This window comes from Amblyraja radiata, chromosome 2 (assembly GCF_010909765.2).
Source record: "Amblyraja radiata isolate CabotCenter1 chromosome 2, sAmbRad1.1.pri, whole genome shotgun sequence".
NCBI lineage: Eukaryota > Metazoa > Chordata > Chondrichthyes > Rajiformes > Rajidae > Amblyraja > Amblyraja radiata.
Window position 1 is genome coordinate 11,879,792 of NC_045957.1, and position 15,327 is coordinate 11,895,118.

At 44.4% G+C, this 15,327-nt stretch overlaps 1 protein-coding gene across 1 annotated transcript in view; it reads left to right on the forward strand.

The window, feature by feature from the left end:
- ccny (cyclin Y) overlaps positions 1–15,327 on the forward strand; it is a 207,154-nt gene that overhangs the window by 143,851 nt on the left and 47,976 nt on the right. The window contains exon 3 of the mRNA XM_033042142.1: positions 10,205–10,239. Within this exon, the coding sequence (XP_032898033.1) occupies positions 10,205–10,239 (35 nt within the window). The remainder of the gene's footprint in view (positions 1–10,204; positions 10,240–15,327) is intronic.

Genomic DNA, 15,327 nt, shown 5'->3' on the forward strand with positions numbered 1-15,327 from the left:
GATGAAGGCACAGCTGCATAAAATCATGAGAGGAATAGATCAGGTATAGATAGAATAGATGCACAGTGTCTCTTGCCCAGAGTGGGTGAATCCAGGACCAGAAGACATAGGTTCAAGGTGAAGGGGAAAAGATTTAATAGGAATCTGAGGTGGTAACATTGTCACATGAAGGGTGGTGGGTGTATGGAACGAGCTGCCAGAGGAGGTAGTTGAGGCTGGGACTATCCCAACATTTAAGAAACAGTTAGACAGGTACATGGATAGGACAGGTTTGGAGGGATATGAACCAAATGCAGGCAGGCGGAACAAGTGTACCTGGGAAATGTTGGCCGGTGTGGGAAAGTTGGGGCGAAGGGCCTGTTTCCACATATTCCACATAAGAAGTTGCATTGGAGACGAATGTATGAATAAAAATTCGGAGTCAAACAAGTTAATATCATATCTGTATAACACCCTTTTAAATATAGAAATCCCATCGTCAGAAGTAATTAGAAGAGCCTGGGAAGATGAACTTGGCTTAAATATTCCAAAAGACAGATGGGAAGAAAACCTATATATACACAATTCTTCGACTAATGTTACGCATTCGTTAATTCAATTAAAAAAACCGCACAGGCTCTACTATTCAAAGTCTAAACTGAATAAGATCTTTCCAAATGTATCTCCTATTTATGATAAATGTCTCCTTCAGGAAGCAACTATAACACATTCCTTCGCCTCTTGTATAAAGTCACATATTTTTTGGGAGGAATATTTGAAATTTTTTCAAAAACTCTAAAAACAAAATTGATTATTCTAGGCACGTCCGAAGCCTGCTCTGAGCTATCATTATTTCAAAGACGTTTCCTTAATTATGGCCTGATAACGGCAAAAAAACTAATACTCAAATTTTGGAAACATACATCTGTCCCTACTCATAAAATGTGGATTACAAACATGTCTGAGACGCTACATCTTGAAAATATTAGACTTGTCTTAGCAGAAAAACCAGATCATTTTTCGAAGACATGGACACCATTCATTGATTTATTACAAGGATTGTATGGTGCAACACAATTTTGGAGTTAAATCTAATTGCGGGTTGGGTGATGGGTGGGGAAGGATGTGAGGCAGGTATATCACCACTTTTTTCTTTCTTTCCCTTTTTGCCTTTTTCTCTATCTATTCCTTTCTTCTTTCTTTCATTTACTTACTCTTTGGCTTCACCACTGGTAGTCTAGGGGTTCTATCTTTGCACATCTCACTAAAATTGAGGCTGTACAATAACTGTACTATGTCTTATGCCGTTGGTTATATTTTTGTACATTTGCTTCTAATAAATAAAAATATATTTAAAAAAAAGAAGTTGCATTGGGGTTTGTAGATCACGGATCAGGAAACGTCAATAAAATGCCGCATTTCAGAAGTGATTCATTCATAATGACATTATCATTTAGACAATGAATCAGGCTTTGATAGCAGTGATTGCAGACAGTTGAAGCTACACTTGAAGTGGGGTATATCTTCACAATGTGCAATTAAGTGGATTACACTGTCAGGTGTCAATAAACTTTCCGCCAACTGTCTGACCCCCCTCTGCTGACTCTAATTTTCCGGCTGCTTGTCTGCCCTGCAGAGTTGGATGAGCAGTAATTTCCTTTAATTAACATTCGGAAGGCTAAACCTCTTGCCTTTGCTTTTGCCACCGACTGTTTGCTCGTCACAACTTCCTGCCAACTGTTGATAGAAATGCATCAGTGAGGGGAGGGAAGTTGAGTGCAGAGGTGTAGTCAATGACTTTGTTGAGTGGTGTGGGCTGAATCACCTGCAGCTCAACACCGACAAGACTATGGAGTTAATGGTGTACTTTCGGAGGAGAGGAACACCCCTGACCCCTGTCTCCATCAATGGTGTGGATGTGCAGTTTACCAGGGAGTTTAAATAGCTTGGAGTGCACCTGGACAGTAAAATGGTCCAGGAACGCTGAGGCCCTGTACAAGAAGGGACAGAGCCGGCTGTACTTTTTGAGAAGGTTCTGCTCCTTCAACATCTGCAGTAAGATGCTGCAGATGTTCTACCAATCAGTGGTAGCCAGAGCCATCTTCTTCACTGCCGTGTGCTGGGACAGCAGGGCAAAGGCTGCGGACGCCAATAGGATCAACAAACCCATCAAGAAGGCTGGCTCCATCCTGGGGGCGGAGTTGGACTCATGGGAGGTAGTCTTGGAGGGGAGGATGTTCTTCAACCTGCGGAGTATCTTGGACAATACAGCTCACCGCCATACCATACATCGTCTTTACCACTCTATCAAACGCAAAGTGGTGGAGGAACTCAGCGGGTCAAGCAGCATCTGCGGAGGGAGTGGACTTGCGACGTTTCGGGTCAGAACCATTCTTCAGTCTGATGAAGGCCAGCATGCCTACTCCTGCGGTGCTGGCTCGAAGGGCCGAATGGCCTACTCTTGCACCTATTGTCTATTGTCTAAGCACTGTTCAGAAGGCCGATAACAAAGGGGAAGAAGCTATTTCCGAGTGTGGTGGTGCATGCTTTCAAACTGTTGCACCTACTGCCAGACAGGAGCAGGGAGGAGGAGGAGGAGGAATGACTGGGGTGGGACAATTCTTTGATTATGTTGGCTGCTTTTCCTAGGCAGTGTAAAGTGTAGAGGGAATGAATGGTGGAAAGTCCGGTCTGTGTGATAGACTGAGCTACATCTACAACTCTCTGCAATTTCTTGCAGTCTTGGGCAGAACTGTTCCCATGCCAAGCTGTGATGCAACCCGGCAGTACACTTTCAATAGTGTGTCTGCAGAAGTTTGGATGAGTCGCTGAAGGCATTGCTAAATTTTCTCAGTCACCTCAGGAAGTAAAGCATTGGCGTACCTTCTCGGCTGTGGCATCAATGTGGTTGGTCCATGACACACTATTGGTTATATTAATGCCAAGCAACTTAAAGCTTTCAACCATTTCCACTTCATCACGATTGTTGCTGATTGGAGTATGTACTCCACCATGCTTCCTGAAGTCAATAACTATCTCCTTTGTCTTGCTGACATTAATGGAGAGGTTATTGTCTTGACACTTTAGAGTCATAGTGATACAGTGTGGAAACGGCCCAACTTGTTCACATCTGTCAACATGTCCCAACTACACTAGTCCCACCTGCCCGCATTTGGTCCATATCCCTCCAAATTCGTCCTATCCATGTACCTGTCTAACAGCTTCCTAAACGTTGGGATAGTCCCAGCCTCAACTACCTCCTCTGGCAGCTTGTTCCATACACATTTGTTTGAAAAAGTTACTCCTCAGATTCCTATTAAATCTTTTCCCCTTCACCTTTGTCCTCTGGACCTCAATTCACGTATTCTGGGCAAGAGACTCTATGTTGCTAAGTTCTCTGTCTTATTGTGGATGTGGTGTTTCCATGTAATCTCCACTGATTGTGAGCTGTGGATCAGAAAGTCGAGGGTCCAGTGGCAGATGAGGTTGCTGATTCCTAGGTCCAGGAGTTTAGAGATGAATTTGGATGGGATTAGGTGTTGCATGCAGACAGGATCATTAGCAAGGAGTTTTTGTTGTCTTGGTGTTCCAGGGAGATGGAATTTGCTGTGGACCTGTTGTGATGGTAAGCAAAACGAAGTGGATCAAGGCTGGCTGTGAGGCTGGAGATAATGTGGGCCATCTGAATTGAACGCCATTCCGCAGCTCAATTAACTAGCTGTTCAAGATCCTGCTGTAAATCCTGACCATCTCCTTCAATACCCATGATACAAAATATCTGCAACCTTACTTACTAGGCCTTGTGCATTTTCATCCACATTATAATAATAATAATAATAATAATAATAATAATAATAATAATAATAATAATAATAATAAAGACTTTATTAATCCCCTTATTCAGGGGAAATTCAAATGTCCTTGCAGCACACTAATAAAAATACAACAAAGCATTAAAGAAGAAGTTTAACATTAAAACATAAAAACATCTCCCCCACAATGGTTCCCACTGTGAGGGAAGGCACAAAGTCCAGTCCCCATCCTCATGTCCACCCATAGTCAGGCCTATTGAGGCCTCTGCAGTCGCCGCTACGGGGGCCGATGTTCCAGGCCCTCTCGCCGGGTGATGGTGCTCTGACGTTGGAATTTTTACATTCCTATTACTGATTATTTTTGTATTTTTGTGCCATCCACACCTTGAGATCACCATTGATCAGAAACTCAACTGGACCAGCCCATTACATAATGTAGTGGCAAGAGCAGGTTAGAGGTAAGGTATCCAGTGGTGAGCATCTCAAGGCCGCTCTTTCATCTACGAGGCACAAGTCAGGAGAGTAACGTATTACTGGATAAATGTTGCTCCAACATCTAGATATTCAACATCATTCAAAAGAAAGAAACCCACTTGGTTGCCATGCAGTCAACAATTCCACGCAATGATTTCCGCCACCACCACCAGTCGGTTCATAAGGTCGTAAGTTCTAGGCGCAGAATTAGGCCATTCGACCCATCAGGTCAACTCCGCCTTCAATCATGGCTGATCTATATTTTCCTCTCATCCCCATTCTCTGGCCTTCATTCCATGACCCCTAACACCTGTACTATTCAAGAATCTGTCAATCTCCACCTTAAAAATATCCATTGACTTGGCCTCCACAGCCTTCTGTGGCAAAGATTTCCACAGATTCACCAACCTCTGACTAAAGAAATGCCTCCTCACTTCATTTCTAATGGTAGATCCTTTTATTCTGAGGCTATGATCTCTGGTCCTTGACTCTCCCACTAGTGGAAACATCCTCTCCACATCCACTTTATCCAGGCCTTTCACTATTCGGTAAGTTTCAATGAGGCCCACCCCCACTCATCCTCCTAAACTCCAGCGAGTAGAGGCTCAGTCCCTTCATTAGATACCATGCGTAAAGTACGTTGCAGCTATTCGCTCAGACGACTCCATTAGTATTGAATTCAATTGAATTGAATTTCTTCATTTGTCATTCAAAAACAAATTTGGACTAAATTACCGCCCAAAGCTATGAGCTCTACCATCAAGATGGGGGAAAAGGCAGCATGTTCTCTGGATGCTTTCAAGAGAGAGCTAGATAAGGCTCTTAAAAATAGCGGAGTCAGGGGATATGGGGAGCAGGCAGGAACGGGATACTGATTGGGAATGATCAGCCATGATCGCATTGAATGGCGATGCTGTCTCGAAGGGCCGAATGGCCTAGTCCTGCACCTATTGTCTATTGATTTCCACCATCCTGACTTGGAAATGCATCCGTGCCAATTGCTGGGTGTAAATCATGGAAATCACTGCCCAACAGCAGTATGGGTGTCGTGTGCCTCCTCCAGTAAGACTGCAGTTGTTAAATAAACAGATCACTGTCTCTGTATGGAAGGGTTTAGGAGCAGGCAATAAATGCCAGCCTGGCCGATTTATGCTGAGATTTAGAAATTGAATTTAAAATTGATGTAAGTAAGCCTGTCCTGTAACTGTTAGAAATGAAAGAGAACTTCTTATGCTGCTCTAAAGTGCAATTATTATCGCCAAGATGGATGGGAACACAGAGTCCATTTCAAGCACACTTGTATCATGAGGATTAGCTAAAGTAATGTGAACAGCGAGATGAGATTTTTTTGGGGGGGCTTTTCCGATATAACGCAGAGCTGACCTGTTGCAACACTGAACATGTGAATTACTGCGATGACGTGCTGTATTTCCACTGGGAGATAGTCACAAAATGCTGGAGTAACTCAGCGGGACAGGCAGCAGCTCTGGAGAGAAGGAATGGGTGACGTTTCGGGTCGAGACCCTTCTTCAGACTGAGAGCCAGGGGAGAGGAAGTCGCAGAGATATGGAAGTGTAAGAGCTCAAGGAAACTGTAGCATACTATAGATCATTGTTAGCTAGGAGAAGGTGACAACAAAGCAAACAGAGATACATCAGAGGGATAGTCAGACTTGATCGGAGAACTGGGAAGGGGAGGGATGGAGGGAGAGGGAAACCAAGGGTTACTTGAAGTTAGAAAAGTCAATATTCATACTGCTGGGGTGTAAGCTGCCCAAGTGAAATATGAGGTGCTGTTCCTCTAATTTGACAATGGAGGAGGCCCAGGACAAAAAGGTCAGTCTGGGAATGAGAAGGAGAGTTAAAGTGTTTAGCAACCGGGAGACCAGGTTGGTTTTGGGCAGACTGAGCGGAGGTGTTCACCGAAAAGAGCCTGCTCTTGGTCTATCCTTCTATCGAGAGAGGCTGCCTGCCCCATTGAGTTACTCCAGCATTTTGTGTCTATCTTCGGTGTCAACCAGCATCTGCAGTTCCTTCCTGCACATTTCCACAGGAACGCTGGCTGGGTCTCATGAAATTTGTATAACATTAGAATTGCTTTTAATCAGCAACAGCGAAGATTTGCCTTGGTAATGAAGAATGTTGCGGAAGAAACATAATTTTGCAATATTGGCAAGTTATGACTTGCTTCTTGAAGCATATGCAGAGTGAGAGGAGCGCCAATACTGAATTCCCTATCGAGACCCTTTGACAGACTGAAGAAAGGGCTCGACCTGAAACTATACCTTTTCCCCAGAGATGCCTTCTGACCCGCTGAGTTACTCCGGATTTTTGTGTCTATCTTCGGTTTAAACCAGCATCTGCAGTTCCTTCCTACACACACTGAATTCCCAATCTCAGGTTATCATTGTCTTTCTGTATAAACGGCCAATCTATAAATTAGACGTAAATTAGACACTAAATTTAATTATAAACACAAAGGTCTACCAAACTACTTGACTAAATTAAACTCAGTGGACATTGTCCTCAGAGCAAACATAGATTGGATGCACACAACATGTTTATTTTAGATGGAATTGGATGAAATTAGGGTTATAAAACAACAGAACTGTATTCAGCAGGTAATCTTCCACAATAATTCATTTCATACAAGTCTACTGTACGAAAGTGAATGTGTTATGAAATGTGTGGGTCCCAATGCAATATGTTTCTGAAGAGAATATAGTTGTTCCAACAACAGCCAACAGTAATATTCATATCCAGAGCAAATTCATTTTCTTTTTGATTCTCTGTTTCTATGCAGTGTATGTGACACGTTGGTGTTAAAATCATGCAGTACGCAATTTGTTTTTAAATATAACGCCCAGACATGTCACAGTGAAATGAGCATTTGTGTTCCTTATGGGCCTGTCCCACTTAGACGATTTTTTGGGCGTCTACAGGCGACTACCACAAAATGAAACATTTTCGGCGACAATGGCGATAATTTTTGCTGTCATAGGTTGTCGCCAGATGTCGTAGGCAAATTCCATTAAAATTAGTCCCTGGCAGTTGCCTAAGTGGGACAGGTCTATTAATGTCCTTAATAAATATGTATCTCACCAGTGGCTCCTGCCAGAGTTTGCTGGAAGTTTGAAATCCCTTTGCAGACACAATGTAATCCCACCAAAACATAATTGGAAGCAAGTTAAGTGTTGAACACAAAAGGCTTCGTACATTATGAAGATGTGATACTCTGGCAAATTGAAGAGGCGGTATTTGTGTTTCTGTGTTCCTTGATGTTCCTCACCATGAATAGCATTCAAGCATTCAAATCATTGGAGACATTCTGTGCACTCTGTAACATCGAAATCTCTGAAAAAATAAATGGAGTACCAAATGGGAAGAAGGGTCTCGACCCTTCCTTCTCTCCAGAGATGCTGCCTGACCCACTGAGTTACTCCAGCTTTTTGTGTCTATCTTCGGTTTAAACCAGCATCTGCAGTTCCTTCCTACACGGTATCATGGTTGATATTGATAATCATAGTTTTTTTTAACAGAATACTTTTGTTCAACCAATGGCATGCATGAAGAATATTAAACATTCAAAATGTTGCCAAGCCTTAATCTTCTTTTTGCTGTACCAAAAGCTTCTGTGAACCAGCAGCAGACAAAAAATGTTGGAGAAACTCAGCGGGTGAGGCAGCATCTATGGAGAGAAGGAATAGGTGACGTTTCGGGTCTAGGCCCTTCTTCAGACTGATGTCGGGGGGGGGGGGGGGGGGGAGGGCAGGTGCGGGAAAAAGAAAGGGAGTAGGAGGAAACAGTAGGACTATAGGGAAATGGAGAAGGGTGAGGGGAAGGAGGGAGAAAGCAAGGACTATCTAAAATTAGAGGTCAATGCTCATACCACTGGGGTGTAGACAACCCAAGCGAAATATGAGGTGCTGTTCTCCAATTTGCGCTGGGCCTCAATGTGTACCAACATCTTTGCAAAGGGTAATAGTGGTATGATCACCCCCTCCTCTGGATACAGTAAAGTGGGTGGAAAGTGAGGCCAAGCTTCTGCAATAATGAACCAACCACCAAATATTTGTACCATTATTCTGCAAGGTTGTCAATAAGGTTAATGATGGGTTTGCAAGGTTTCCATGCAAAGAGTAACCACGGATGTGTCAAAACTTTGTACCATTTGTTACTGGCGATGTTTAGAATTTTTGAAGGAGCCAAAGAGGTCTACTATAACCAGGTAAGAAGGGTCCCGACCTGAAATGTCACCTAGCCATGTTCTCCAGATATGCTGCCTGACCCACTGAGTTACTCCAGCACTTTGAGTTTTTAACTAACAGTAAAACATGTGCATGGATTAAAATTTTAAGCAAATATGGTGTTTTTTGCAGTAATGTCAAGAGTTATTTTATTGTCATACGTCCCTCATACGAAATTCAAATTCCTGGGCGTGCATATTTCCGAAGAGCTCTCCTGGTCCCAGAACTCTGATGCAATCATAAAGAAAGCAAATCAGCGCCTCTACTTCCTGAGAAGATTACAGAGAGTCGGTATGTCAAGGAGGACTCTCTCGAACTTCTACAGGTGCACAGTAGAGAGCATGCTGACTGGTTGCATCGTGGCTTGGTTCGGCAACCTGAGCATCCAGGAGCAGAAAAGGCTGCAAAAAGTTGTAAACACTGCCCAGTCCATCATCGGCTCTGACCTCCCTACCATCGAGGGGATCTATCGCAGTCGCTGCCTCAAAAAGGCTGCCAGCATCATCAAGGACCCACATCATCCTGGCCACACACTCATCTCCCCGCTGCCATCAGGTAGAAGGTACAGGAGCCTGAAATATGCAACATCCAGGTTCAGGAACAGCTTCTTCCCCACAGCCATCAGACTATTAAACACAACTTCAAACAAACTATGAACTATAACAACCTGTTGGACTTTATCTGTTTACTGATGTGTGTGTATATATATATTCTATGGTATATGGACACACTGATCTGATCTGTATTAATGACTATAATATCCTGTTGTGCTGCAGCAAAGCAAGAATTTAATTGTCCTATCTGGGACACATGACAATAAACTCTCTTGACTTGACTTGACTTGAGATAGAACAATGACATTCTTACTTGCAACAGCACAACAGAATATGTAAACATAGCACACTGTAAACAATGTGAAAAATGGGGAGAGAAAATAAGTTGCAGCAAAAGGGTAATTCAACCAGAGATGTTATTGATTGTGTTCAACCCAATATTGCCAATGGTTCTTTGTTTCCAATTTGGACCATGCATTTGGCTTCATGGACTGAAGTTTTCCCATCTCTGTGATAACTTTAATCCTCTCCATAGACCCACATATTCGATCAGGCTCTTGGTCACTCTGAAGAAGGGTCTCGACCCTTAATTCCCGGGATGGCGGGACTGTCATATGGTGATAGAAAGGAGCGACTGGGCTTATATACACTGGAATTTAGAAGGATGAGTGGGGATCTTATTGAAACATATAAGATTATTAAGGGATTGGACATGCTAGAGGCAGGAAACATGTTCCCGATGTTGGGGGACTCCAGAACCAGGGACCACAGTTTTTCTTCATCTCCATTTAGAACAGAGATGAAGAAAAACTTTTTCACCCAGGGAGTTGTGAATCTGTGGAATTCTCTGGCAGGAACGGGGTACTGATTGTGGATGATCAGCCATGATCACAGTGAATGGCGGTGCTGGCTCGAAGGGCCGAATGGCCTACTCCTGCACCTGTTGTCTATTGACCCGAAATGTCACCTATTCCTTTTCTCCAGTGTTGCCGGTTACTCCAGATTTTTGTGTCTATCTTGGTAACTTAATCTCCTCTTCCTTGTTTGAGTGTTGATTCTCTGCCTGATCTGCAAACATGTTGATTTTGCTGTTCATTCTGAATTGCTTTTAAAATGTACTTTTTTTCTGTATTTTCCAGTGAGAGAGAAACGGAAAAGCCTCTATGTAAATCATGTAAGTAGCACCCTGTGATAGATTTCTACTCGACTTTTAGTGGTTCAAATTTTTGTTGTTGGCATTTAGATTTGCATTTAATATTAGGTTTGGCTATATTGACACCACTGGATCCTGTTGCTCGTTCCCCTGTGCTAACCATGCTACTTTTCCTACCTCCCTCCCTACACTTCCTCTCCCACATTCCCATCATCTCCCCATGGTACCTCCTCCGAGCCTCCCTCCACCCTTCTCCCAACCCCCCAAGCCTGGGTCTGATCCCAGCTATTAACCTCTGTCAGGTCTTCACCATCCCCCCCGACCTCCCCATTTCCATTGTAGAATTGTTAGTCCTTAAAGGCCGTACCTTTGTACCCTTACGCCCGTGCCTCAATGAGTTCCAGGCCGGCCATGATGTTGAGCTCTTCTTCCGTTGCCTTTTTCTCTGGTAAGGAGTCCCCCTCTCCCAGTGACGGCCCCTTTTCCCGTCTCCAACATTCCTCCTCCTCGCGGACTCCCACCCGGGTCGCTTACAACTCAACGGTATGAACATCAAATTGAATTCTACAATTTTATGCCACTTGCTAACGCCCCACCCCACTTCTCTTCCCTGTGCCCCATCAGGACTTGCGCCCATCTCTTCGCTCCATCTCCCCTTCCACCTTCATTCCTTCCTCTGGCTTCACAATCCAAACTCATCCATCCTCACCTCACACATTTGTTCTTTTCGTCTCTGCTCTTTGTCCAACCACCTGCCTATCCAAAACTTCCCTCGCACTTGCCTCCGGAAGTGGCGGCGCCGGGAACGGCTGCGGCTCGCCTGCAGTCCGTTTGTCTTTTACTTTTTTGTGTTGTATTTTTTCGTTTTGTCTAGTTACGTTTTTGGTTTTTAGGTCGTGTTTATGTGGGGGGGGGGGGGGTGAAACGGGCCTTGCTGTCTCTCCCTACGGGGGAATACGACCTTTTTGTCGTATCCCCCTTCTCTGCCTCCGTCTACACTGAGGTCTAATGGCGGAGCTGGCGACCTCGGGACTCTGGAGGCAGCTGACAGGACTCGCCCTGAGCTCCCGTGAGGGTGGCCCAGCCCGGGGCTGGAACTGCGCTCTCGTGAGAGCGGCCTGGCGAGGGGCTGAGAGACTTTCCCGTGAGGGGCTGTGGCCCGTCGGAGTGGCCCAGCCCGAGAGAGAACGGCACTCCCGTCGGAGTGGCCCAGCCCGAGGGAGAACGGCACTCCCGTCGGAGTGGCCCAGCCCGAGGGAGAACGGAGAACGGCACTCACGTCGGAGTGGCCCAGCCCGAGGGAGGAGCGGCACTCCCGTCGGAGTGGCCCAGCTCGTGGGAGAACGGTACTCACATGAGGGCGATCCGGCTCGGGGCTGGAACGGTGCTCCGGTGGCTGGGACGGCGTTCTGAGGCGGTGACCTGAGTCCGGGGTTCAGCCGCGGGCCAGCGGCTGCGTGTGCTGGATTGGAGGGCGGCAGCTTCGACCACCCCCGGGCCGCGGTGTTTGAACCGGCACGTTTGCGGGGTTCGGTGAGCCGCGGGACTGTTGGTACCATCGCCCGTTGGGGAATCGCCTCAGCGCAGAGGGAGAAGAGGAGGGAAGAGACAGTAACCCTAAGATTTTTGCCTCCACCACAGTGAGGAGGTGCTTGGAGGATACACTGTGGTGGTGTTAATTTGTGTTTATTGTTGTTTATTATTGTATGATTGTATGTATGACTGCAGGCACGAAATTTCGTTCAGACCGTAAGGTCTGAATGACAATAAAGGTATTCAATTCAATTCAATTCAATCAATTCAATTCAATGTATCCACCTATCACTTGCCAGGCTTTGTCCCACCCCTCCTCTCATCCAGCTTTCTTCCCCTCCCTCTACCACCCCAATCAGTCCGAAGAAGGATTCCGACCAGAAGTGTCACCTGTCCATGTTCTCCAGAGATGCTGCCTAACCTGCTGAGTTACCCCAGCACTGTGTCTTTTTTTGGGGGGTTATTTTAAAGCTGTTCTTCTAACTATGATAGTCACTAAGGTAATAGTGACAGTTTTAGGTGAATTTGACGCTAAAAAAGCAATTACTTTCTAAAACCAAGCCGATTATTTTGCAATGGTGTTACATTCACACTGAAGCACAATCTTTTGCCAGTGTTTGAATTCTATTGTTAAATTAATAATTCTGTGCTCTTATTATCATATATCTGTACTTGAATGTGAAAATATTCTTGTTAGTTGCAAGAAGTCAGCAAATTTAATTTTGAACCGGCCGGCATGGTGGCGCAGCGGTAGAGTTTCTGCCTTGCATGCCAGAAACCCGGATTCAATCCTGACTACGGGTGCTGTCTGCATGGAGTTTGTACGTTCTCCCCGTGACCTGCCTGGGTTTTCTCTGGGAACCGGTTTCCTCCCACACTCCTAAAACATACAGATTGGTAGTTAATTGGCTTGGTATAAATGTAGAAATTGTCCCTAGTTAATGTGCGGGGATCGCTGGTCGGCGCGGACTTGGTATTAGATCCGCTTTGATTCTTTAGTTTAGTTTAGAGATACAGCACGGAAACAGGCCCTTCGGCCCACCGAGTCCGCACCGACCAGCGATCCCCGCACACTAACACTATCCTACACACACTCGGGACAATTTTACATTCATACCAAGCCAATTAACCTCCAAATCTATAATCTTTAGCGTGTGGGAGGAAACCAAAGGTCTCGGAGAAAACCTACGTGGTCACGGAGAGAACGTACAAACGCCATACAGACAGCACCCGTAGTCGGGATCGAACCCGGGTCTCTGGCGCTGTAAGCACAGTAAGGCAGAAACTCTACGACTGCGCCACCCGTATGAATTCTTGTCTGAATTGAGGCTGGTTCACTGTATTTGTGAAAAACGTGCCAGGGCAGTCCATTGCTTCCTGTATTTTTAATTTTGATCCTGACCTTCATTTTTCTCCTTTCTGCTTTTCTTTTTCAAGTTTTTCCTTTATTCTTTTTAATATTTTATTTTATTAGAAGTAAGTACAGTCATATGGCACCAAAGTGCCTAATATATATTTTCATAATACATTTTATGTACAACTTCTTTTTTTTTTTTGTTACACTGAAAAAAGATTAGAATAAGAAAAAGAAGTTAGATAGTAAAGGATAGAAAGATGTGAAATATATAGTGTGTGAAAAAAGAAAACGAGTAAATGAAGAAAGTTGAGAGAGAGAATAGAGAAAATAAAATAAAATAAAAAAGAAAAGGAGATCATTATTTATAGTCTTGACCAACCCTCGTCCAGTCCTGAAACAGTTATTTTTTACAGTTGTGTTGCACCATATGATTCCAAAAAAACGACGAATGGAGACCAACTCGTTATGAATTGGTCTGATTTATCCATTAGGAGGAATCGCATTTCCTCAAGATGAGCGGTGTCCAACATACTTGCAATCCACATTTTAAGCGTTGGTATTGATGTACCCTTCCAAAATTTAAGAATTAATTTTTTTGCTATTATTAAACCATAGTTAAGGAATAGATTTTGAGATGTGTTCAATTTATTCCCATCTTCCATTACGCCAAATATAATCATTTCAGTATTAGGTTCCATTCTTGTCTTGAATAATTTTGTAAATATTTCAAAAATATCATTCCAAAATCTATAAAGTTTTATGCAGGAAACTAAGGAGTGTGTTATAGTTGCCTTATGGTTCCTTTATTCTTAAAGCATTTGTTACTCTAAGTGCGTGGACTGTTTGTTTAGTGCGGTAAGCTCTTTTACTTCTGTGGGGTTTCTTTAGGTTCTGAAGGGTTGAAAGTTGTATTTAGTTTTGAGTTGTCTCTGTCTTTGTCTCTTGCTTTATAATTCAGCTGCTGTCCTCATTGTCTTTCATGCGGTCATTTCACTCTTCACTTCTCTGTCACTTTAAACTCGGCATTCTCAGTTTCCTGCCGCTGAAAACTGTAGAGCACTTGGCACTGCCCCCTTGTGTCACTGAGTTATTATATTCATCAGTCACATCAAATCAAATCAAATCAACCTTTATTGTCATCTTGCAAAGCAACAATTGTATAGTGCAAAATGAGAAGACGTTTCCCAGGGAATACCGGAGCATCGCACATAAAACTTATACATTTCACACATAATAACAGTAAAATCATTCCAGTCCCTGATGAAACATACAGGTAAAACAGCAACATTAAAATACAGTAAAAACAGTCATTAAAATGTCCAGGGCAGCTGATTTGAGTGGCCAGTGCCAGAGTTATTAAAATGTCAGTGCAAAGCCGCAGAATCAGGTGGAGTGACTGTTTAGCAGCCTCACAGCCTGTGGCAGGAAGCTGTTTAGCAGTCTGGTAGTCCGGGCTTTGATGCTACGGTATCTCTTGCCTGATGGCAGGATATCCAGATGTGTGTGGAGGGGGTGCAGTTTGTTCTTAGCTATTCTCAGAGCTTTTTTCAGGCAGCGGCTCTGGAACAGTTCTTGTACCGAAGGTAGGGAGACGCCAATGATCCTCTCTGCTCCCCTCACTACCCTCTGCAGAGCCTTCCTGTCTGAGCAGTTACAGTTGGAGTACCACGTGTTCATGCAGTACGTGAGTACAGACTCCACCGTGCCTCTGTAAAAAGTCCTGAGGATGTTGGTGGGGAGTGAGGCATCTGAAGCATGTTGCAAGGAAGGCTTGTGTGAATGGCCTGGCATAGAGGGGCCAAACTGGAGGAGCAGCACCTCATATTTGGCTTGGGCAGCTTGCAACCCAGCGGTATGAATATTGAAGATAGACTCAAAATGCTGGAGTAACTCAGAGGGGGCAGGCAGCATCTCTGGAGAGAAGGAATGGGTGGCGTTCTGGCTTGAGACCCTTTTTCAGACTGATAGTCAGGAGAAAGGGAAACAAGGGATGTGGACAGTGAAGTAGAGAGAAGATAGACAAAAGTGCTGGAGAAACTCAGCGGGTGCAGCAGCATCTATGGAGCTGCATAGATGCTGCTGCGCCCGCTGAGTTTCTCCTTGAACCATGAAGGCAGATTTACCAACTATTTTTATTTTTTCACGGCCCTATCCACCTGCAAAGCCTTTTTTTTCCAGGGAGGTATGGACTTGTATCTCCAGATCTGTAAATCGATGCT